This window comes from Microcaecilia unicolor, chromosome 1 (genome assembly GCF_901765095.1).
Source record: "Microcaecilia unicolor chromosome 1, aMicUni1.1, whole genome shotgun sequence".
Classification (NCBI taxonomy): Eukaryota; Metazoa; Chordata; class Amphibia; order Gymnophiona; family Siphonopidae; genus Microcaecilia; species Microcaecilia unicolor.
This window is the reverse complement of record NC_044031.1, coordinates 463,509,315-463,535,659: the sequence shown is the minus strand read 5'-3', so window position 1 is coordinate 463,535,659 and position 26,345 is coordinate 463,509,315. Positions and strand designations below refer to the sequence as shown.

The window sequence follows — 26,345 nt, the reverse complement described above, 5'->3', positions numbered from 1 at the left end:
CCAGGCTGCCCACTGGACTTGGCGGACTTGTGTCGGCGTATTTTCCTTATTAATGTAGATATAAAAATTTTGACGAAAATCTTGGCTGAGCATTTAATAACTGTCCTTCTGTGACTAGTGGGAAGCAAATAAATTGTTTTTGTACATCAGAGACAATCTGTTTGTAACGTTCATCACCTTTTATTGTCCATGGCTTTTTGTTAACATAATTGTTTGCCTTCTCTTGTCATCAGCTTAGATGCTGAGAAGGCTTTCGACAGGGTGGGCTGGGATTATCTTTTTCAGGTTTTGCGTTATCAGGGCTTTGGGGGCTAGTTTTATCATGCACTGCATGCTCCTTATGCGTCTCCCACTGTTTCTATTCTGTTGAACAGAATGAGGGTGGTCCCTTTTTCTCTGTCAAGGGGCATGCGGCAAGGGTGTCCCCTATCCCCCCTTCTTTATTTGCTATCAATTGAGCCACTGTTGCGAGTTTTGAAGACTGACATGAGAATTTCAGGGGTTCACATTTTGTACAAGCATATTAAGACCTTTGCTTTTTCTGATGATTTGTTGCTACTGTTAACTAATCCCAAAGCGTCTTTGTCTAATATCTTGCAGGGAGTGACTCATTATGGTCATCTATCTGGGTTTTCTCTCAATTTACGTAAATCTCAGGCCCTCCCACTACTGGTAGACACTCGTACTAAGTGGGAAGGGGAGTTTCCTTTGGGGTGGGTGGATGGGCCTTTGAAATAGCTTGGAGTATATATATACCATCTAACTTGTCTCAATTGTATATCACAAAAGTGACTAAACTATTAGTTAATAGCCATACCAGGCTCCTGACTTGGCGGGCTTTTCCTCTTTCCTTGCTTGGGCAAATTTCATTGTATAATATATTCATAATTCCAAGATGGCTTTATGTCTTTCAGCAATTGCCTTTGTACTTGAAACCATTATTTGATTGGCTGTCTTTGGCAGGGCAAGAGAGAACACAGCTTTCCATCTCTACTTTGCAAATTTCAGTAGACCATGGTGGATTTGGGCTTTTGAGCTTGCGACATCTAACTATAGCCAGTGGCATGAGACATAACAACTAGTTCCGCACCTTTTGTGACTTCTCTATGTATAGCCCCCCCTCTTGCCTCTAAAGGGGGGAGGGGCGCTAAACAACTTCAGAATAGACTGAAAGCCCTTCTGGAAAAACACTCCAGAGTTTAGTTTTTCTCTTTTATAATAATGCTAAAATTTATTAGAGTAAATAAATGATTACAATAAAATTTACTTTATCCCAGTGTTACAGAAAATTGAATTCTTTTTTATATCAATCTAAATTTCAGTATAAGGAAAATAAAATCTCTTTCTCTGGTCTTTCCATGTATTTCCCTGGAAGCTTAACAAATCTGACTGCCACAAGATGTGCTTGTCAGATTACTGAAGCTTCATTTTGTCCAATCACTTAATGCCTTATATTTTCTCTCTTACGTATCTGGTATTCTTCAACTCTGACCTCTAAGGTCACCTTCATATAATTCTGTTTCTTTGGTATTTTTCCCAGTTATCCATCATTTGTCCTTTGTAACCTCCCCCCCCTCGAATACTAATCATTCATACTTGTCCTTCACTGAGAGTGTCTCCGTATAATGTTTAGAGCCTGCTTGAAGCAAACAGACACTTGTTAAAGTTTATGGCCCATTACTAAGGCTAAGCAAGCCTGTCTGTTGTCCCTGTAAAGGTCAAGAAAACACAGGCTAGCTATGTGCCCTACTAGATCATAGATAAGTGAATAAGTTACATATACAAAGCTGGCTGATCTGCAAAACCAGACAGCTCTATACTAAACATCTGCCACAACTCTGGAATTACAAATGTCACCTACTGTACATTTTAGTTGTCTTCTCCATGTGTGTGTATGTGTGTGTGTGTGTGTGTGTGTGTGTGTGTGTGTGTGTGTGTGTGTGTAAAGTGGTTTGGCACTGGATTTGTCATCATCATCATCACTTCTTCCTGGACAGTTATACTCGGCCTTTGGTAGATAGTGTTGTTTGGAAATCTACTACCGTCGTCACATGATTACAGAAGATGGTCATATTAAACCTTTTCCATGCTTCAGCAGGAATATTCACTCCCAGTAACTGACACTTTCCACTATTATCAACTTTGCCTTTATGTTAATAGCTTGCCCTGGGAAGATTTGGCAGAGGACATTCAGGAAAACTGGCTTACGCTTTTACACTGGGAGTTAAACAGAAAGTGCCCCTCTCATACCAGCATATCCGGGACACAGTGCCAGAAGTCATCTATGCCCAGTTGGCTTCCCAGTGGAGCACTGATCTCATCATCCCGTTGCAACTGGCGCAATTTCAGACTCACATCTTAGCAATTCAGCAGTGCACCAAGATTGTAGCACACTGGGAACTATAATACAAATTTGCCCTCTGGCTTTATATGGTGCCATGGCGGGTCTTTCATGTAGGTCAATCATCCACTGGAGACTGTCCAAAATGTGGGGTGCCGGGAGCCACTTTGGGTCACATGTTTTGGGCCTGACAGGGATTCAAGCCTTTTGACATGCCTTATTGACCTACATTTCTCAGCTTTGGAAATCTGGTTGGCACCTAGACCCCCTCTTGCTTTTTGTTTGTCTTCCACAAACAATGACAGTGCCCAGGGGTATGAGTGGATTTCTAAACCACTCAATAATAATGGCCTAGAAGACAATTTTAATGGGATGGCTCTCTCCTAGACATTTGTCTTTACAACAGTGGTGAATACAAATGTAGGAGATGTTGCGGCTAGAGAGAGTGGGAATTAGAGACATATCTTCACCTGCTGGCCTTCGTTTCTAGGGACCCTGGTCTCCATTTTGGAATACACTGTCACCTGCACCACGTAGTCGACTGTTAAATTTGTAGTCGTGTTGTTGGTGGGCGTGAAGGGTATGGGTAGGGAGGGTGGGTAAGGGATTCAGATGGAGATGATCATTTATGATATCTGCAAGTTGTTGGTTCTGTTTCTATGATTTTCTAATAAAAGATTTGAAACATAATTTTATGGTAAACCACCTTGATGACATGTTCTATAAGGTGGTATATCAGATTTAATAAACATAACCATATTTTATAAAGACATATAGAGGGACATTTTTAAAAGGATGTCCAAGACAGAATTGGTATGTCTTGCACATACCGTCCAAAAAAACCATCCTTTTTACTGCCATTTTTGAACAGGAAATACATTGGGATTTCCTGTTTGAAAATAAGTGAGAACATCCAACATGAACAGCCATTTTACAAATGGAAACGTCCAAATTATAAACTCCAAATATCCAGGGACAAGAACGTCTGTCTGGCAGAATTGTTTACAGAAATGGGCACAGATGTCCTTGCAGAGCAGAGGGACAGCCTAGTGGTCAGTGGTCATATTCCCTTACAACTTTTTTTATTGTAAATACTGAGCCCTCTAGGAACAGAGAAATAACCTACTGTACCTGACTGTACACCATCGCAAAAGACTTCAGGTTGCAGGTGTCATAAATATTTAGGTATAGTAGGTATATATCTACATAAGTACATAAGTATTGCCATACTGGTAAAGACCAAAGGTCCATCAAGCCCAGCATCCTGTTTCCAACAGTGGCCAATCCAGGTCACAAATACCTGGCAAGATCCCAAAAAAGTACAAAACATTTTATACTGCTTATCCTAGAAATAGTGGATTTTCCCCAAGTCCATTTAATAATGGTCTATGGACTTTTCCTTTAGGAAGCTGTCCAAACCTTTTTAAAACTCCGCTAAGCTAACTGCCTTTACCACATTCTCTGGCAACGAATTCCACAGTTTACATATAGTAACATAGTAGATGACGGCAGAAAAAGACCTGCACGGTCCATCCAGTCTGCCCAACAAGACAACTCGTGTGCTACTTTTTGTGTATACCCTACTTTGATTTGTACCTATGCTCTTCAGGGCACAGACCGTATAAGTCTGCCCAGCACTATCCCTGCCTCCCAACCACCAGCCCCACCTCCCAACCACCGGCTCTGGCACAGACCGTATAAGTCTGCCCAGCACTATCCCCGCCTCCCACCACCGGCTCTGGCACAGACCGTATAAGTCTGCCCAGCACTATCCCTGCCTCCCAACCTCCAGTCCCGCCTCCCACAACTGGCTCTGACACAGACTGTATAAGTCTGCCCCGCACTATCCCCGCCTCCCAACCTCCAGCCCCGCCTCCACTACCGGCTCTGCTATCCAATCTTGGTTAAGCTCCTGAGGATCCATTCCTTCTGAACAGGATTCCTTTATGTTTAATTACACGTTGAGTTTAATTACACGTTGAGTGAAGAAAATTTTTCTCAGATTCGTTTTAAATTTACTACATTGTAGCTTCATCGCATGCCCCCTAGTCCTAGTATTTTTGGAAAGCGTAAACAGATGCTTCACCTCTACCCGTTCAACTCCACTAATTATATTATAGACCTCTATCATATCTCCCCTCAGTCGCCTTTTCTGCAAGCTGAAGAGCCCTAGCTGCTTTAGCCTTTCCTCATAGGGAAGTCGTCCCATCCCCTTTATTATTATTATTATTATTACATTTGTACCCCGCGCTTTCCCACACATTGCAGGCTCAATGCGGCTTAAAATAGTAAATAATTTATCATTTTTGTCGCCCTTCTCTGCACCTTTTCTAATTCCACTTTATCTTTTTTGAGATGCGGCGACCAGAATTGAACACATTGAACACAATATTCGAGGTGCGGTCGCACCATGGAGCGATACAAAGGCACTATAACATCCTCATTTTTGTTTTCCTTTCCTTTCCTAATAATACCTAACATTCTATTTGCTTTCTTAGCCGCAGCAGCACACTGAGCAGAATGTTTCAACGTATCATCAACAATGACACCTAGATCCCTTTCTTGGTCCGTGACTTCTAACGTGGAACCTTGCATTATACAGCTATAATTCGGGTTCCTCTTTCCCACGTGCATCACTTTGCACTTGCTCACATTAAACGTCATCTGCCATTTAGACGCCTAGTCAGGGCCGTGCCTAGGGTCTCTGGCGCCCCCCTGCAGACTATCAGTTGGCGCCCCCCCCCCCCCCCCCCCCCCCGGTGAAAATGATCACCCCCCCCCCCCCCCCGGTGAAAATGATTGCTCACCACTTGCTACACTGACAGGAATTGTCAGCAATATTCTTAGAAACAAATTGCTATACATTGCAAAATAAGATAGCAGATGTAAATTCTCAAAGTAGACATATTCCAAACGCTAAAATGAAAATAAAATGATTTTTTTCTACCTTTGTTGTCTGGTGACTTTCTTTTTCCGATCATGCTGGCCAGTATCTGAGTCTGCTGCTATCTGTCCTCTTAACTCCATTTCCAGGGCTTCCTTTCCATTTATTTCTTTACTTTCCTCCTTTCTTCTTCATTTCTTGCTCTATATCCATTTCCAGCAATTTCTTCTCTCTCCCTGGGTCCTGTCCTCCCATCCACGTCCATCCTTGTCCCTCTCTGCCCTTCCCTTCTCCATCCATAGCCAGCAATCCTCCTCTCTCTCCCCTCCCCTCCATTTCCAGCAAATTGTCCTCTCCCTGGGCCCCCATGTCCATCCTTGTCCCTCTCTGCCCTTCCCTCCTCCATCCATAGCCAGCAATCCTCCTCTCTCCCCTCCCCTCCATTTCCAGCAAATTGTCCTCTCCCTGGGCCCCCATGTCCATCCTTGTCCCTCTCTGCCCTTCCCTCCTCCATCCATAGCCAGCAATCCTCCTCTCTCTCCCCTCCCCTCCATTTCCAGCAAATTGTCTTCTCCTTTCACGCGATTCGCGAACCGCTTAGCACTGCTTAAAAAAAAAAATTACACGTCAGCAGGAACAGGCTGCTTCAGCCAATCCCAGGGGCCTTCCTTCAGCGTGTTCCGCCCCTGAGGGCTGAAGGAAGGCTCCTGGGATTGGCTGAAGCAGCCTGTTCCTGCTGACGTGTAAATTTTTTTTTAAGCAGTGCTAAGCGGCAGCACGGTTCGTGAATCGCGTGAAGTGGGGGGTGGGATGACGCGACGGCAACTAAGAGGTCGCAGCAGCGTCAGTGAAAGCGGAGCGCTGCCGACGTCTACTTTCCCTTCGCGCTCTTGGTTCCCTCAGTGTCCGCCTTCTTCTGACGTCAGAAGAAGGCGGGACACTGAGGGAACCAATGAGTGCAAGGGAAGGGAGACGTCGGCAGCGCTTTCACTGACGCTGCTGCGACCAGGTAAAAGATTTAAAGGCCTCGGCGGCGCGGGGCGAGAGTAAGCACCGCGGCGGCGCCCTCCAGAGGTGGGCGCCCCCCTGCGGCGCTTACCCCACTTACCGCATCGGCACGGCCCTGCGCCTAGTCTCCCAGTCTCATAAGGTCTTCTTGTAATTTTTCATAATCCTCCCTCGATTTAACGACTTAGAATAACTTTGTGTCATCAGCAAATTTAATTACCTCACTAGTTACTCTAGGTCTTTTATAAATATGTTAAAAAGCAGCAGCCCCAGCACAGAGCCCTGGGGAACCCCACTAACTATCCTTCTCCGTTGAGAATACTGACCATTTAACCCTACTCTCTGTTTTCTATCTTTTAACCAGTTTTTAATCCACAATAGAACATTACCTCCTATCCCATGACTCTCCAATTTCCTCTGGAGTCTTTCATGAGGCACTTTGTCAAACGCCTTCTGAAAATCCAGATACACAATATCAACAGGCACACCTTTATCCACGTTTGTTCACCCCTTCAAAGAAATGTAGTAGATTGGTGAGGCAAGATTTCCCTTCACTAAATCCATGTTGACTTTGTCTCATTAATCCATGCCTTTGAATCTGCTAATGGAGGGCTCGCAATTTAAAGGAAATTAAAATGAGAGCGGAAGTGGGAATTGAACCTGGGTCCTCTGCTTTATAGTTCATTGCAATGACCACTAGGCTACTCCTCAGATCTGCTTTCTCCTTTGTTCAGAATGCCCATAATACCTGGTGCTATCATAGACCCTTTCCAGCTTCACTTTCAGGGGAGGGGGGCAGCAACCACTATCCGGATTCATGAGGGGTCAAGCCTTAATCCCTCCAGTGGTCAGCTGCTCAGAGCACCTTTTTGTATTCTGGATGTGACTGAAACATGTCTAAATAAATGAAAGCACCTAAGTAGATGCCTACCTGGTCTCTTAAGCTAGGCACCCCCTTTATAAAATTACCCTCTGAAAATATCTAGCCTGTAATAACTGAAGATGAGAGAGACATGCTGAAGCTCTCCAAAATGTTCAGCATGCACTGAAATGTAAGACTACCAGATAAAATCTTCTGCAAGTTATATACTCTTGCATTAAAATTCTCTGGGACTCCGATGAGTCTTGTGTTAGTTTGACATAACTCTGTGTGTACAGAGGGAGGCATCAGCCAGGCGCGAAGCAATATGCAAGCTTGAGAGGATCCTTGTGCATCATTTCTACAAGCAGAACAGTTTTATTTGAGCCCAAAAACGTTTCATTGCTTGTTACTTTCTCCTGTTGCAGGTTTTCAAGCAGCCATGGCCATCAATAATGCGGACAGTGTACGGCAACCGTGAACGCTTTGAAAGCACCTACTTCAAAAAGTTTCCTGGTTACTACGTGGCAGGAGATGGTAAGATGGGTTTTTTTTTGTTCTAGCTGGTATACTTAATAAAGATGACAGATACCTTCATTTATATGTATTCTGTAAAACAAGCATCCAAAACATCTTTAGTAAGGGAATCAGTTAACTTTATTTTCCAAAATACGTTTATAAATGCCTACCATCACTGCTAGATGCCCACACTCTTATAGCAAATTGAGAGATGACTTAAGTACTGCCCAGAGGTAACTGACCCAAGGTTGAGATGTGCTTTGATTGCCACTGCTTCCAGCTGACTACCTTGTGTTGGGTCTTTACTGGTGAGGTCCTGGTGTGATAAAGCATGTGTATTGGAAAGGCCATTCTCAAATATTTGAAAGGCACCCAATGTTTTTATTTTTGAATTGCAAAAGGGTAGATGTGTTTGGGAGGAGTTTATAGATATAGAAGAGGACTGATCTTCCTGCAGATGCAACCAGATGCATTTCTAATTTGTATCTAGGTTATGGATCCAAAGGCAGCCTTCAGGCAAATGAAACGAGGTGTGGTATTTATGAAAGTGTGGAAAATTAACTCTTCCCAGCTCCTGGGGTGATCTGAGGGGTTCTGTTATTCCAAAGAAATCAACTTAGAATGTTTTTCTAATTGGACATGAAAGAAGTATCATACTAGAAATATAATTAATCTTTGGCGCTGTTATAGTATATAGAGGGTAGACCATTGTGACATTAACTCCTCGGTCAATGGCAGGATCACTTCAGTGTTCCATATTACAGTTTCTTCAGGTGTCTTAAAAGGAAAGTGACTAACATGCATTAAGGAAATAACACACATTATTTGCATTAAATAGTAAAATCATGTGTTATTTATTTTTAACATATGATTTTTTTTTTAGTGATGCACTGTCAAACCAGCTCATTATTATGTGAAATGAATAACTAACTTGCATTGTGTTATTCCAGGGTTGTCCAACCTTGGTCCTGGAGGGTCACAAGCCAGTTGGGATTTCAGGATTTCCCCAATGAATATGCATGAAATCTATTTGCATGTACTGCAACCATTGTATGCAAATAGATCTCATGCATATTCATTTGGAAAATCCTGAAAACATGAGCTGGCGAGGGCTGAGGTTAGACACTCATGTGTTATTTATAGAAAGATAATGCCAACTTTGAGGTGGCATTACTTGCATTACCCAGGAACATTGGGACACTAATGTTTCCAGGGAGTCTTTTAAAATTGTGGAGGAGTAGTCTAGTGGTTAGAGTACTGGGCTTGGTATAAAGGGGAGTTCAATTCAAATCCTACTGCTGCTCCTTGTGATCCTGGGCAAGTCACAGAGGGCCCTTTTACTAAAGCTTAGGGTGTGCTAAATGCTGCATGTCCTATTTTCTACCTAGGGGCCATGTGGTATTTAGCACATGCTAAACTTTAATAAAAAGGCCCCATAACCTTCTATTGCCTCAGGGATATACATACTCAGTGCTTTTTTTGTGCCGGTACGCGCCGGTACGGTGTACCGGCATCTTTTTTGTGAGGTCCGGTGATGAGCTGGAGCTGGCGTGCACTGGCTCGCGAGAGCCGGTTATTTTTTTTTTTTAATGTTGGGCTCTGGTCCCCCACCTGGCAGTGTCGATGGCGTCCTCTCTGTGGCTTTTGGGCATTTTCTTCTCTTTCTCTCGCTCTGTTTCTCCTCCTCTTCCCACCCCCCCACCCTCCTTCTTTTGCTTCGCGCGAAGTCAAACCCGCGCTTAATTTTTTTTTAAGCAGTGTTAATACTTCAGCAGGAATAGGCTGCTTCAGCCAATCCCAGGGCCTTCCTTTAGCCCTCAGGGGCGGAACACGCTGAAGGAAGGCCCCTGGGATTGGCTGAAGCAGCCTGTTCCTGCTGACGTGTTAACACTGCTTAGGAGACAGGCAGCCAGCTAGGTACTGGAAAGTGGGCCGTTGTTAGGGCTCGTGAGTGACCCTGGCGTTGGCGCCTTCCCTGAGTGGCTATCCGGGCGCGTTCCCCCCTCCCGCGCCTGACACGGTGGTGATGGCCGGAGAGGGCCCCCTCCCCCTGGAGGAGTTCCGCAGGCAATGGCGGACCGAGCTGAGCACCTGGGCCGGTGGGGGAAGGTCAGGGGAGCAGCGCGAACACCTGCAGCGAAAGAGAGCCGTGGCGGAACAGGAAGGATGGGCTGGGGTCTAGCAGCCGGTGTCGTTTTCAACCCGTGACCAGGGAACAGCGGCAGCCAGCAGGCCCAGAGTTCCCGCGGGGCCCACACGAGTACCTTCAGTTGTTGGAAAGGCTGCTAGAGGGTAACAGCAGCCCGTCGTGGACAAAGGGTCGAGGCACCCCGGCTGGGAAGGAGGCAGCTCCGAGGTCAGGCTCCAGCAGTTTGGTGGAGCAACTCATCAGCGACTTCAATGAAATAAGTGAGATTCCCTTCTGCCTTCTTTGACATCCAGCTGCCTTATGAGTTGGCACTATGAATATTCCAGTATCTGGAGAGGGTAGAACTGGGAAGGTGTGCTCAGGTAAGCAAAACTTGGAAATTTCTTGCAGAAGATGAAGTACTTTGGTACCGGATCTGCCAACAGGAAGGCTATTATCTCAGATTAGGTATTGCATGGGGGGAGGTTGGAGGGAGGGAGAGAAGTGCTGCATTGGGGGGGGGGGGTGGTAAGGAAGGAGAGAGTTGCTGCATGGGGAGTCAAAGAAGGAGAGAGATGCTGCATTGAAGGGAGCAATGAGGAAGACAGGTACTGCATGGGGGGGCAAGGAAAGAGTGAAGTGCTGCATCAGGAGGGGTAGAGAGGGACAGAGTTGCTGAATAAGGTCAATGAGGGACAGAGGTGCTGCATCGATGGGTGCAAAGAAGCGGAGAAGTGCTGGATAGGGAGGTTAGGTACAAAAGAAAGAGATTCAGTGAGGTGAGAGGAATGAGGAAGAGAAGGGCCACAGAGAGGGAAAGAGGTGCTGGACTTTGGGGGTGGGGATTGGAAGGACAAGAAAGAGAGAGAGATGCCAGGACATGCGGGGAAAGAAGGAAGAGGGAGAAGTGCTGACCCTGCAAAGAGGAGACACAACAGAAGTGAGGGAAGAGTGAAGAATACTTGCTGGACCCTTGGGGTGAGAGAGGGGGAGATGGATGGCAGGGGAGGACAGCGGGCAGAGGAGAAATGCTGGATTTGGATGGAGGAGAGGGAAGAGAGAATTATTGCTTGGATGGATACAGGGGAGGGAAGAGAGAGGAGAAATGCTGGACATGAATGGAGATGAGGGAAAGGGAAGAAAAACTGCACATGAATGGGGAAAATAGGCAAAAGCTGGATCCACGTTATACCTCCTCCAGTCAATTCCATGGAGGAGGACCCAGCTTTTACTTATGGATGAAGGGCAAGAAATGAAGAAGAAAGTAAAGAAATGCATGGAAAGGAAGCTCTGGAAGCGGAGTTGAGAGAACAGATAGAGAGCAGCAGAATCAGAGACTGGGACCAATATGGACAGAAAAACAAAGTCGCCAGACAACAAAGGTAGAAAAAATCATTTTATTTTCATTTTAGTGTTTGGAATATGTCCAATTTGAGAATTTACATCTGCTGTCTTATTTTGCACTGGGTATACTGGAGCTGTAACAGCTTACAGAAATGATTTATAATGAAAATAAATCACTTTATTTTTTTCTCCTATACCAGTATAATATTTTCAATGATGTGTGTTTATATGCGCCATGGCTGGTACAAGGGGTGTGGCTGATGTGGGTGTGGCTATAATAGGGGTGGAGTCATATGGGGTGACCCCACCCATAATGAGTACCGGCACCTTTTTTTCTACAAAAAAAGCACTGTACACACTGTACCTAAATGTTACTTACCTTTACCCCTTTACTGAAAAAGATGTGAGCAAAATCCAAATAAATAAATAACAGGGGCCATCTGTGAAAAACTTTACCCACACACTCCTCAATGTTCTTCTCAATTGACGCTCACCATCTGCACCTACCATTTTGAATATTGACCCCTATGTGGAGTGCAGGAGTAGCCTAATGGTTAGTGCAATGGGCTGAGAACCAGGGGAATTGGGTTTGATTCCCTCTGCAGCTCCTTGTGACTCTGGGCAAGTTACCTAACTCTCCATTTCCCCAGGTACAGAAACTTAGACTGTGAGCTCAGTGGGGACAGAGAAAGTACCTGCATGTAATATATGTAAAGTGCTTTGGTTGTACCACAGAAAGGCAGTATATGAAATGCATTACCTAAAAAGAAAATGCTTTTATTATACAAACTCTGCTCTAGGAAAATGGGAATCTGATCTTACTGTCGGTCTTGTTTCCTTTTTAACTTGCAGGCTGCCGAAGGGACAAAGATGGTTACTATTGGATCACTGGAAGAATCGATGACATGCTTAATGTTTCAGGTGGGGGAGACTTGCAGTATTATTCCTTCCGTTGACGTCACCTTGTTTTGTACTTTTGTACTTCTCCATTTAGATTTAGGTCTTGATTTGCTAAACATGCAACACGGAAAAATAGGCAAAACTCTCTTATTTGAACCTTCCTTCCTTCTTATTATTTATTTATTTTTCATTTTGTTGATTTGGGGAGACCTGGGTAACAACCCGAAACTGTGAAATAGTGTGCTATCTAAATACGAGTCACACAAGCTATTCAGATTAGAACATCTTGTTTACTGGCTAGTGTGCCCCTAGGGACCTGAAGGATTGGGAAAAGTCACTGATGCTAGGCCAGCATTGCAGCCTGTAAGGGGCCTGTGCCCTAAAGTGTGCTATATTGTAAGTAGCCTTCCAAATTCAACACATGTGGTAAAGCAGGCTTTAGTGCCTAATGTAAGGAGCTAAAATTATATGAAAATTTTCCCATGGTATTGACTACTGTTGACATATTAACTCTGTTGTGCAAAAAGTGGGAGTACGACCAAGGAAACCAGACGCTGGAAGACGTTCTTAAATAAAAACTTTATTAGAGATTTGAAGACTCGACACGTCGTGTTTCGGCCGTCAAGCCTGCATCAGGAGTCTATAAAAAGTACATTTATATATGATATGTGTGATAAAAGAACAACAAAAAAAAATTTAATAATAAATGAAATAAGTACTTCTCTAATTTATATTTTTGTGATCTTTCCCACTCATTCAAATTTGCTATTTTTTCCCATATATTCTTTTTCTATAAGTAATGCGGTTATGTATTATGAAAATTAACAAGGTTCTCTATGATTTCCTCACAGTTCTTTCTCCATAATTTCTTTAATTCATTTAGTTGATTTTAAACTTTTGATTAATTTCATATTCTCTAAATGTATGTTATCTTAATACAGCACATGTAAGCATACATAATTTTCTTATTTATTTTTTACATGTATGTGTAACTTTTATCATTTTATATTTATTGTTTAAATTTATGCGTATATATACATTTTGAATTATTTATATATGACATGTTTTTGTATTGCATTATTATTTCATAAATTCATATACAGTATTTTTATAATCAGTTTTATTATATGTATTATATGTGTTTTATTTCATTTATTATTAAAATTTTTTTTGTTGTTCTTTTATCACACATATCATATATAAATGTACTTTTTATAGACTCCTGATGCAGGCTTGACGGCCGAAACACGACGTGTCGAGTCTTCAAATCTCTAATAAAGTTTTTATTTAAGAACGTCTTCCAGCGTCTGGTTTCCTTGGTCGTACTCCCACTTTTTGCACATTGTTGTTTTTACCGTGGGGTGCTTGAGTTTTCCACCTCCTGGTGGATCTTCCCTCATATTAACTCTGTTACCATGAGAAATCTACAACCTTTGCGCAAACTTGATCACACTGAAAGGGCTAGTAGGCATGGCAAAAACAGCCCAGATTCACCACCAGCCCTTCACCCTGTCTCCTGTGGGCCAATCTTCAACAAATAATTCATCTTTCTGGCTCAGTCTTCCATAAATAGCAGAGTGGAGAAGTAGCCTAATGGTTATCGCAGTGGGCTGAGAACCTGTGGAGATGGGTTCAGTTCCCACTGTAACTCCTTGTGACTTTGGGCAAGTCATCTAACTCTGTTTCCCCAGGTACAAAACTTAGATTGTGAATCCACTAGAGAGAGAGAAAGTAGCTGCATACAATGAATGTGAACTGCTTTGTAGCACAGAAGATAGTATATCAAATCCATGACCCTTTAACTCTTCCCGCCCAGGACCCAATCTTCAACAAACACCACAACACCCCAGAGGTGGAGTAGCAGGAGGAAAGATTTGTTTTGATTTTTGTCTTACTTCCCTTTTGCCAGCCCAAAGTGATTTACAGAAAGCCACCACCCAAATCCTCACATCCCCACGTTTGCCATCTTCTTCTAAAAAGGATCTTTTTGATATGTCATGCTGTGATCCAACACGCACTTTCCTTTTGGAAGGGAAAGATGCAAGCTGTTTTGATGAGAACAAAGGAATAGAGGAGGCAGATGAAGAGAAATATGATAAAGAGAATGAAAAATAACATGTTTTGACCTGACACTTTTCTCCAGCTGCTTGGGGTGTCTGGCTCAATCAGAACCAGGTTTTGTTTCTCCTGGGAATTGACACCATATGCCTTCATACACATCTACCCAACATTTTACTTGCATATTTCCTAGTTATTACAGTAACAGTCAGCCAGGGACTTTGAGACACTGGCCCACTTGTATCTAGACTCTGGCCAGTAGTTGTCACTGTGGTTCCATTCCTCTAATGCTGCCTCTGCAGGATCCTCCAAGGACCAAAACACTGTTCAGGAATTTCCTGCCTGGCAGCTTGCAGAATTGACACCAGTTCATTGGGCTGGCTCAAATTGTTCTTAATGTAAATGCAAAACATATACTTCTGCATTCTAATGAAGATATGGTTGTCCTGGAAGAGGCCAATTAAGAATATTTATTCAGAAATGATGGTATCGGCAACTAGGAAGAAAGAAAGAGTTTTAAGTAGAATGGGTTAGTTTGTGATCATTGCTATTGCAACGTGTACTACTGCCTCTTTGGATTGAACTTTCCGTTGTTCTGTCTTCAGGATCCCTCAGCGTTTTCTTTTTTTTTTTCTTCAACACTGCTGCCCACAGAACAGTATTTTAGATAAGAAGCTTCTCTCCATTGAACCTTGACTTGTTTTGTGAACCCTTTGCTCTTTGCAATCAGGGCACCTGCTCAGCACTTCAGAGGTGGAGTCAGCACTGACGAAGCACCCGGCAGTGGCAGAGGCTGCGGTGGTCAGCTGCCCCCATGCGGTGAAGGGAGAGAGTCTCTATTGCTTTGTCACCCTGAAAGATGGGATGATGTTTACCGAGTCTCTGAGTGCCGAGCTGAAAAAGCAAGGTATTGCATACTTAATTTTATATTCTATTTCCCCACCTTAAGTTGACCAATTTGATTGAAAGACATTAATCCATGACCTTGACTGGTGGATATTGAGAGGCATTTTTTGTGAAATGTGGTCTTCTCTTTTGTTTTTGTATGTTTGAGCTAGATTCATTGTTCTAGAAGTACTGGTGCAAACTTTCTTATAAAGTGCAGACTAGCAGAGTTTGCATCGAATTGGCATTCGCAGGGGTGCCAACACTGGCACATCTCATCAGCACACAGCTAAAGATTTTTATTTGCAACCCAAGATAGAAATCCACTGGTGTTTAAAAAACAAACAAACAAACAAACCCATAAACTGGCACACACAATGAAAAACTGTGGTATAAAAATCAAAGTGAACTCTTTGATCAACAACTAAATGTGAGGGGAAAAGACCTTAATCACAAGTTGTGTTTCACTTTTTTTTTTAGACAATCTTTATTGTAAATTTTCACAAAAATACAGCCAACAAACTTCAGAAACATAAAACAAGATTGTTCCCCAACACCCTCCCCCCCCCTCAAAAAAACAAAAACCTTCCCCTAAGCAAAAACCATCCAATAATGCCATAACTCCAGCTCCAATAGCATCTGACGTCACCGCTCAGGGCAACCCACTAGTAGGTAACTGTCCCTGCCACTGTGCAATCCCATGAGGAAATGACAGTTGTAGGTAGCCATATTGAGAAGGGCTTTAGATGTTGTACAAGCAACATCTTCTTGATAATGTCCTGGCTGCAGTTTTGTGACAGGCATGAAACTACAGGGTGACTACAGAAAAAGCAGGGTAGGAGAACACAGCATTTATAAAAATAGTAAAACCAAAAAGTAAACAAAGTAGAATGGGAATGTAGAATGTCTCAAAAAATAAGGTGATATTGTCCAAAGTTTAATATGAGAAATATGTATCAAAAAAATAATATTTTCTTAATTGCTGGCAAAACTGTTCTGTACAAACAGCAAAGTTCTTTTTGATAGCATACTGTCAATTTTATCCTTTTCAGTTCGTGAAAAAATTGGACCTATTGCTACTCCAGACTTCATTCAGAATGCACCGGGATTACCAAAAACACGTTCAGGTAATTGATAATGGTATTGTATGCCTTTTACCCATTACCCCATAGATCAGGAGACACTGGGTGCTGGTGAAGTGACAGGAGGTAACTACTGCTGCTGAGATAATAATTTTGGAGCCCTGGGGAGGAGGAGGGATAATGACTGCCTCGGCTCATTTTTGGTCTGTGTTGTCTTTTGTGAGCACAGCAGGCTAAGTCCATGAGCTTCAGTTTTCCCAGGTTTATCCAGTTGCAAAGATTAATACATTTTATCAAAATTCTGTTTAGAACCTTATGGGTCGATATTCAAAGGGAAATATCCAGATAATTGCCACTGTTTCAGGATATTACCCTTAGCAAGCACTAAGGGCTATGGGTATTCAGTGGCATTATCCAGATAATGGGTAATTCTGTAAGGAGGTGCCCAGTTTTAGAATGTGTGTAAATGCCAATGTTCTAGATTTGTACATGAGAATGCAAATACTTATGTATAAATGAGCACTTTCCAGGTAAGCAGTATTATGTAAGTACGCATACTTTGCGAGTGGACATTCACATGGGCAGACATAGGCGTAGTTTGACTGTTTCATTTGGGGGGGGCAAAGGATGGGCGGAGCATATTAGCATATTCATTTGCATATATACATATGCAAATGAATATGCTAATATGGAGGAAGAAATTGAAATTTACAGGCAAAATATCACAGATGCACATTTCAAAAAGCTGACATTTCAATTAATAAATTCTGAATAAAATACTTTTATCTACCTTTGTTGTCTGATCATTTCGTTTTTCTATTCGCTTTGGTCCCAGTGTCTTCTGTTTTATGCAGTGTCTTCTTTCCAGTAGGCTTCCCTCTGCTCCCCACCCCTCCCAGTCCCATCCATCTTCTGTTCCTTCCCTCTGCTCACCATCCCTCTGTCCCATCCATCTTCTGCTCCTTCACTCTGCTGTGCCTGACCTGTCCCAATCCCATCCATCTCCTGGTCCATCCCTCTGCTCCCTACCCCTCCCAGTCCCATCCATCTTCCCTCTGCTCCCAACACTCCCAGTCCCATCCATCTCTTGCTCCTTCCCTCTGCTCCCCACCCCTCCCACTCCAATCCATCTCCTGGTCCTTCCCTCTGCTCCCAACGCTCCCAGTCCCAACCATCTCTTGCTCCTTCCCTCTGCTCCCCACCCCTCCCAGTCCCAACCATCTCTTGCTCCTTCCCTCTGCTCCCCACCCCTCCCAGTCCCATCCATCTTCCCTCTGCTCCCAACACTCCCAGTCCCATCCATCTCTTGCTCCTTCCCTCTGCTCCCCACCCCTCCCACTCCAATCCATCTCCTGGTCCTTCCCTCTGCTCCTAACGCTCCCAGTCCCAACCATCTCTTGCTCCTTCCCTCTGCTCCCCACCCTCCCAGTCCCAACCATCTCTTGCTCCTTCCCTCTGCTCCCCACCCCTCCCAGTCCCATCCATCTTCCATCTGCTGCCCCCCCCCCCCCCGCGAGGTCCAAGATCGTGACTCCGTCTAACCCCCTCTCTTCATCCCTCCCTCCCTCCCTCCGGCGCAGGCAGCAGTCTTTTTCAGCGTTCCTGGCAGCAGTAGCGATGTACACACTGCCTTCGGTCTGCCCCGGAAGCCTTCTCTTCAAGTTCCTGTTCCCACCTATGCGGGAACAGGAACTTGAAGAGAAGGCTTCGGGGCAGAGCCGAAGGCAGCGTGTACATCGCTACCGCTGCCAGGAAAGCTGAAAAAGACTGCTGCCTGCGCCGGAGGGAGGAAGAGAAGGGGGTAGACGGACACCCTCCTCTCCGTCCGCTTGGCTTCCCTGCCCTCTCTGTCTGCGTCCCGCCCGAAAGGAAATGACGTCAGAGGAAGGCAGGACGCAGACAGAGAGGGCAGGGAAGCCAAGCGGACGGAGAGGAGCGCGTGCCTGCTTGGTTTTTTTTTCTTAACTACTGGCGCGGTGGCGCCTCGTCGCCGTTTGGGGGGGCATTGCCCCCCCTCGCCCCCCCCCCCCCAGTCTACGCCCATGGGGCAGAGTTTGGGCAGAATATGGATAGGGTAGATTCCTGTGTGTGTAGATTGTAAGATTTTATAATCTGGATGTGAGCATTTATACCAGGGCCGTAGCAAGCTATGTACGGCCGCACAGGGCACAAGGGAAACCATCCATTGGCTTCCCTTGTGCTGATGTCATCAAAGTGGGCAGGGCAAGAGTGCACCGCGACAGTAGGGAGCATGTTGCACAGGGTGCAGTTTGTGCTTATGACGCTCCTGATTTATACCAGCTTAGCTGATGTTGTGTCTGTGCCTTAAATATAGGTGTGTGTTTTCGGCCATGTACTATAGTATTCTATAAAGAAAAGCAGGCATCTATTTTTCTTTATAAAATAAACTTCAAATATCTAGGCTCCCCTCATAGAATTACCCTCATAGTGCCGCTGTCTGGATAGTGGCAAGACTGTGATAGTCAGACTCCTATCTGGATACTTACCTGGGAAAGTTAGGATACAAAACTTGCTCTCCTACCTTTTATCCAGATAGTTTTCTGGATAGTGGTTTGACTATCAGCTCTCCCTGCTTTGCCCAGTTATTCAGCACCACTGTGAACAATTTAAATGCCCTCGTCGGTGTGTAAAACAAATGCCGCCTGCAAAGTTCAAATAGTTTCCTTTATTTATTAGAATTTATTTACCGTCTTTATGAAGGAATTCATTTGAAGTGGTGTACAGCAAGAATAAGTCAAATATAAGCAGTAGACAATTACAGCAGTAAAAAATATTTAAATAACAAATCAAAGTATGGCATAGTATACTACTTACAATGTCAACACAATACATAATAAAATATTTTATTACACAGCATAGGGTATAAACAAAGATGGAACATATAAGGGTCCTTTTACCAAGCTAAGGTAAAAGAATCCATGTGATGGCATCGCCGTACACCGATGCCCCCTTTTACCACACTGGGTAAAAGGATTTTTTTTTTACGGAAATGGCTATGCAGTAAGTTAGGCACTTGCCACGTAGCCATTTCCTGGGGGAGCAGTAACAGAGCAGCATAAAGGGCTGCCGATGACTGCCAGATAAACCCCCAGTGTGAAAAATTTTTTTTTTTTTGAGCATCGGAAATGGTGCACAGCATAAACCGGCACTCTGCCGAGCTAGAACCAATTTGCCGCACACCATTGCTGCAGTAGGGCTACCATGGCTTTGTAAAAGCGCCCCACAGATAGGTAAGATAGAGTAACAGGAGAAAGAAAATAAGGGGGTTAAAGGTGCTTGAATATTATCCTAGGGTATCAGTGGATACCATCTAGGTCAGTGGTTCCCAAACCTAGTCCTGGAAGCAACCAGCCAGTTAGGGTTTCAGGATATCCACAATGAATATTCATGAGAGAGATTTGCATACAGTGGAGGCAGTGCATTCAAATCTCTCTCTCATGAATATTCGTTGTGGATACCTGAAATCCTGACTGGCTGGGGTGCCTCCAGGACCAGGTTTGGGAACCACTGATCTAGGCAGTTTACAATATTTAATCTAAAAACATGTCTTGCTATAGTATGTGCAGCTGGTGTTAATCCTTGTGTGTCTGTGTCTGTGTCTGTGTGTGTGTGTGTGAGTGTGTGTAATAAAGCATTGTGTAACTTTCACATTCTTTTAAAAAATTACAATAGGAAACACTTTTTAGCTGCAATTGCTGTAGATTTTCTGGGGCAGTTTTTTTAAAGACATATAATCAGTATTCTTGGCTATCTGTAATGCTGTGGCAAAAGATACAGTATCTGTCTCATGCCAAGTTAGTCCAACCTTATTTTTCTTTCTTTTGTTTTAATTCCATTTATTACCTTTAAAGTGGACTAGCATGGCTACCACAGTATTTTATCCACTTATTTGTGGGATATCAGGAGTCTAGTCAGGGATGGCTGATATTCTTCTCTTCCCTCAATCCCCAACCGATTTCAAGCTCCTGGCAGTTCTTCCCAGTGCACCTCTCAAGCATTGCTGCTGATGTGGCCGATGGAAGGAAGAGGAAAGAAGCACTATCTCATGGAGCATTTTCCCTCTTGGCTGCTAGGAACTGAACTTGGCTGCTTTGAACTGTGCAGCTCCATAGTATCTTGTGGAAATCTGGCCCCAGATAGCAGAGAAGGAGGAAGCAACCTGATGCGCACTGCCTCATACTGCTTCAGCTGGTGGAACAGGGGTCGGTAGGGGAAGGGGATGAAGCAGGAGCATAGGCAGACCTGCCATTTTGAGTGGGCCCAGAGTTACCCTGTTTCCCCGAAAGTAAGACATCCCCCGAAAATAAGACCTAGTAGAGGTTTTCCTGAATTGGTAGATATAAGGCCTCCCCCGAAAGTAAGACCTAGCAAATTTTTGTTTGAAAGCAGGACCGCCGAGAGCCGGACAAGGCCGCCCCCGGGCCTCCCTCCCCACCCGAGGTCACCGGGCCCCCCTCCACCCACCCTCCGTCGCTCCCGGAACTAACCTTAAACGCCTCCTTTCACCTTCGCAGCAAGCAGCAGCAGGGCAGACCTCCTTCCGTGCCCTACCCTCGCGGACATTACGTCAGGCGAGGGCGGGACACGGAAGGAAGGAGTGGCCTGCCCTGCTGCTGCGAAGGTGAAAGGAGGCGTTTAAGGTTAGTTCCTGGAGTGACGGAGGGCGAGTGGGCCAACCCCGATGTTTCCACGAAAAATAAGACAGCCCCTGAAAATAAGACCTAGCGCATTTTTGGGGACAAAAATTAATATAAGACAGTGTCTTATTTTCGGGGAAACACGGTAACCTGGGTGGGCCCTTCTCACCCCCAATGCTACAATATAGTGGGGGGGGGTTCAATGACCCAACGTCTTTCCGTTTCTCTCTGAACCCCCTCCCCCCGGTCCTACCTCAGAGCCATTGTCCATCGCAATGCCTATAGTCATCCTGCGCCGGACCTGCAGGCTTCTCTCTACCACATTCCCACCAAAAAAACAAGAGGTGACATCATTGAGGGCAGGACATGTTAGAGAGAAGCCTGCAGGGCCAGCGCAGCATGCTGCCAGCAGTAGCTCTGAGGTAGACTAGGAGGGGGGGTAGAGAGACGGGCAGATGCCAGGCCACAAGTGAAGAGGGAGAGAGAGTAGTGAAGTGCTGCCACTGAAGAGTTTTGGGGGCCTCATGGGCTGCTTGACTGGGTGAGCCTGAGGCAAGAATGGGTGGGCCTGTGCCCACCCAGGCCCACCCTTAGCTATGCCACTGGGATGAAGCCAACAGGGACAAGGCAGGAAGGAAACGAGGAGGAAACTTCTTGCTCCTTCTCCTGGTTTCTATCTTCAGTTATTTCTTCCTCCCCCTTCTGGTCTGTGCCTTCCATATTGCACCCCCATGCTGATTATTCCCCTAGCCTGATATCCAACACCTCTTTTCCCACCCTAAAAGAACTATTAAGTTATCCAGACACAAAAAAAGAGTGGAAAACTACCTTTTTTAAAATGTAAAATTCAATACATATTTTTTTGCCCTTTAGTGTCTCCTTTCTCCTTGTTCTTTCATCTCAGTTGGGACAAGAGCTGGAGTCTGACACCATGAACCGCCACTCCCATCTAGCTGGAGATATTTCCACTGTTTTAAGAGACCCTGCCCCTCCCACTCTTCCTAGTCTGGTCATTGCAGGGATGGCTGTGATGCTGGGAGCCATAAACTGAGGGCTCCTGGAACAATATATCTTGGCCTTTAAATCCAGACACCAGATTTTGCTGTTAATACCATGACTACCTCTCACTCAGAGGCTGCAACTTCTATCACAAGACTGAAGAAGATCCAGGCCTGCAAAATAGGCACAATTTGTACAATGTTTGCTAGTATTTTATAAAGACACTTAGAGGCGTATTTTCAAAGCACTTAGACATACAAAGTTACAATAGCCACTTATTTGTCTTTATAAAATAACACCTAAGCAGGTGCCTACTTACCTTCTTAAGGGGTCCTTTTACTAAGGTGCGCTGAAAAATGGCCTGTGGTAGTGTATACCTGTGTTTTGGGTGCACGCAGAATTATTTTTTAGCACACCTACAAAAAATACCTTTTTTATTTTTGCCGAAAATGGACTTGCGGCAAAATGTCCATTTTGGATCTGAGACCTTACCGCAAGCCATTGACCTAGCAGTAAGGTCTCACATGGTAACCGTGCGGTAATGGTCTACGCGTGTCAGAAAATAAAAAATATTTTTCAGATGCACGTAGCAGACGCGCACCAAAATTGAAATTACCGCAAGGGTCATGCGGTAACCAGGCGGTAACTCCAATTTGGCGCGCATTGGGTGTGCGTAGGCGCCTATGTGGCTTAGTAAAAGGGCCACTCAAGTAGGCGCCCTCTTAATTACCCTCCATATTTCCATTCAGTTTACAGTTGAGACATAAAATAACATTTGTTTGGTTTTGGCACTGAAATCTCTTTTGAAGCGTTGTTCCAATGTTTCAGGTGGAAAAGCAAAACCAACCTTTTCACATTTTTTTTCTAACAGGTAAAATAATGAGACGAGTCCTGAGACAGATAGCTCGGAATGAGAAAGATTTGGGAGATATATCTACGCTTGCAGACCCAAGGGTCATAGAGATTCTTTTCAGCCAGCGCTGTGAGGCAGCAGCATGAAGCCCCTTGAATACTTCTTCCTGCGCACAGACTCCACTCCTTGAGAAACCAGTCTGACCTACATTCATTTCTGAAAAGTGGAATGGTGCAAACCTTTGATGCTCTCATAACAGTCTTGCACAAGATTGTAGCCATCAAGTGATTAAGTGTTCCACAAAGGGGATTAATTTTTTAAGGCATTTCTTGCATATACAATGGTATATACATGTGCTAAATGCCGCTTATAAGATTACCACCCATGTGATGAGAAGAATGTACATACTTTTATGGGACCTAGGTTTAGGAATGCTTGGAGACGGGTGTTCAGTAGTGTGTGAGTGGAGTCACAATTTAAACACATAATTTATAAAATAGGCTTAAAATAGGTACCTCCTTGGTCTTCTTACATAGGGTGGTGACCTGTTATACATTTACCTTCCATGTTATTTTGCGTGGTTGTAAATGGTCTTTTCATTAAGTCAAATTACTTGCTTATTCTGGGTTTAACAGATTTTATCCAGAAAATATATAAAAATGCAATATTAAAAATATAAAAATGCTATTAACATTATGAGGTAGGCTTGATCTACTTCTAACGTTTGATTGCGAGAGGCTAATTTTAAAAACTGGATCTTTCTGGACTTTCAGCCTGTTAGTTAAAGTTCATTTTTGCATATCCATTTACTGCAGAGAGGAACTGAATGCAATGATGTCATCAGCTTATAGTGTTGGTGCTCTAGTTGTGTTATGCGGGGCTGCACAGAGAGTACTATTTGACCTTTCTGATGTGTTCTCGCTCTGTGGTGCCTGGGTGTTTGAAAACATGACCTTTATCAGTGCAGTTAGCATGCATAACCAAACTCTGGTAATCTAAAGGTCTCATCTGCACAGAATGGCTTTTACCTCCAGAAAGACACGTCGCTTTCAAGCCAGTGTTTCTGGTACAGTCACATATTGTGCTGGGGGTTATATTAATATTAAACGGACTCTGAGTCCTATAGAGGGTAGTTTTCAAAGGGGTTTCAATGGGTAAAAAGCACTTTAGCCATGTAAATCAACTGAAAATTGCTCCCCCTTCCCGTATGTACAGTGGTGGAAATAAGTATTTGATCCCTTGCTGATTTTGTAAGTTTGCCCACTGACAAAGACATGAGCAGCCCATAATTGAAGGGTAGGTTATTGGTAACAGTGAGAGATAGCACATCACAAATTAAATCCGGAAAATCACATTGTGGAAAGTATATGAATTTATTTGCATTCTGCAGAGGGAAATAAGTATTTAATCCCTCTGGCAAACAAGACCTAATACTTGGTGGCAAAACCCTTGTTGGCAAGCACAGCGGTCAGACGTCTTCTGTAGTTGATGATGAGGTTTGCACACATGTCAGGAGGAATTTTGGTCCACTCCTCTTTGCAGATCATCTCTAAATCATTAAGAGTTCTGGGCTGTCGCTTGGCAACTCGCAGCTTCAGCTCCCTCCATAAGTTTTCAATGGGATTAAGGTCTGGTGACTGGCTAGGCCACTCCATGACCCTAATGTGCTTCTTCCTGAGCCACTCCTTTGTTGCCTTGGCTGTATGTTTTGGGTCATTGTCGTGCTGGAAGACCCAGCCACGACCCATTTTTAAGGCCCTGGCGGAGGGAAGGAGGTTGTCACTCAGAATTGTACGGTACATGGCCCCATCCATTCTCCCATTGATGCGGTGAAGTAGTCCTGTGCCCTTAGCAGAGAAACACCCCCAAAACATAACATTTCCACCTCCATGCTTGACAGTGGGGACGGTGTTCTTTGGGTCATAGGCAGCATTTCTCTTCCTCCAAACACGGCGAGTTGAGTTCATGCCAAAGAGCTCAATTTTTGTCTCATCTGACCACAGCACCTTCTCCCAATCACTCTCGGCATCATCCAGGTGTTCACTGGCAAACTTTAGACGGGCCGTCACATGTGCCTTCCGGAGCAGGGGGACCTTGCGGGCACTGCAGGATTGCAATCCGTTATGTCGTAATGTGTTACCAATGGTTTTCGTGGTGACAGTGGTCCCAGCTGCCTTGAGATCATTGACAAGTTCCCCCCTTGTAGTTGTAGGCTGATTTCTAACCTTCCTCATGATCAAGGATACCCCACGAGGTGAGATTTTGCGTGGAGCCCCAGATCTTTGTCGATTGACAGTCATTTTGTACTTCTTCCATTTTCTTACTATGGCACCAACAGTTGTCTCCTTCTCGCCCAGCGTCTTACTGATGGTTTTGTAGCCCATTCCAGCCTTGTGCAGGTGTATGATCTTGTCCCTGACATCCTTAGACAGCTCCTTGCTCTTGGCCATTTTGTAGAGGTTAGAGTCTGACTGATTCACTGAGTCTGTGGACAGGTGTCTTTCATACAGGTGACCATTGCCGACAGCTGTCTGTCATGCAGGTAACGAGTTGATTTGGAGCATCTACCTGGTCTGTAGGGGCCAGATCTCTTACTGGTTGGTGGGGGATCAAATACTTATTTCCCTCTGCAGAATGCAAATAAATTCATATACTTTCCACAATGTGATTTTCCGGATTTAATTTGTGATGTGCTATCTCTCACTGTTACCAATAACCTACCCTTCAATTATGGGCTGCTCATGTCTTTGTCAGTGGGCAAACTTACAAAATCAGCAAGGGATCAAATACTTATTTCCACCACTGTACTTGCATCGTAGTGGAGGTGTTCCAGGGGTGGGATTAGGTGGTGGGGAGAGAGGAAGTTTGTTTATAGTTATGGATTTTCAAAACTAAGCACAGAAAACGTATTTGCTGAAAATGAGGTGTAGATCCCTGTGGATACTTTTTCCTTAAGCAGTTGTTAAAGTATGCACATTCCACTTTGAAAATTGGAGCAAAGAGCCTGGGTTAAAAAAGTACCCAGGGACTTTGCAGCAGTGAGAGCCATTTTTAAAGGCATTTCCACAGGTAAAGAAAGCCAGAACCAGGCAGAAGGTGTCCCTCCTAGCAACAAGTCCACAACACAGCAACAAAAAGGAAAGGGGAAAGGGAGCAGACCAGTGTAGTTCCAAAGCAAGTGATTTATTGACGAACAGCAATAAAATGACTCAAGGCAGTCCTTTGTTTTGTTGCCACACGCGCCTGCTTCAGGAGGTAAGTAAATTATTTCAGCCACAGATGATAAAGTGCAAACAGAAGGGCAAAAACCTCCAACAATACAGCATCCAAAGTGCTGACAAGCAAAGAGACAAAGCATCGAGTCATTTTATTGCCTTTCTTTAATAAATCACCTGCTTTGGAACGACACTGGTCTGCCCCTTTTTCCTCTTTCCTTTTTTATTTCCCCAGGTAAGGCAGAAATGGTCTGTTACCAAATTGCCTGTTGGTATATGAGTAAACTTCCATGCATACAGCCTGTTTACATGTACGTTTAACCACTGTTTGAAGAGGTGGGATTGAGAAGCTGCTTGCACTTATGCACTTATTTATGAATTTTCAAAAGTCCACATGTATTTTAACGCAGAAAATGTATGCACCTGAAATTGCAGGTGTAGGCGATAAGCACATTAATTTCCTGGGTTAATTTTTAATACACGTGTGCTTTCATTTTGAAATTTCAGCAGAGTCTGCACAGAGAAAAGCATATTTATACTTTTTATCTGTGCGCAGTTATAAAATTACTCCAATGTGGGTAGTTTAAAAATCATTCCCCTAGTAATATGTGT

At 44.1% G+C, this 26,345-nt stretch overlaps 1 protein-coding gene across 1 annotated transcript in view; it reads left to right on the top strand.

Moving 5' to 3' along the window:
* Positions 1–23,725, top strand: part of LOC115476782 (acetyl-coenzyme A synthetase, cytoplasmic-like) — a 113,839-nt gene extending 90,114 nt beyond the window's left edge. The window contains exons 14-18 of the mRNA XM_030213364.1: positions 7,521–7,629; positions 11,936–12,004; positions 14,772–14,948; positions 15,979–16,053; positions 22,537–23,725. Of these exons, the coding sequence (XP_030069224.1) occupies positions 7,521–7,629; positions 11,936–12,004; positions 14,772–14,948; positions 15,979–16,053; positions 22,537–22,664 (558 nt within the window). The 3' untranslated portion in view covers positions 22,665–23,725. The remainder of the gene's footprint in view (positions 1–7,520; positions 7,630–11,935; positions 12,005–14,771; positions 14,949–15,978; positions 16,054–22,536) is intronic.
* Positions 23,726–26,345: the final 2,620 nt, after the last annotated feature.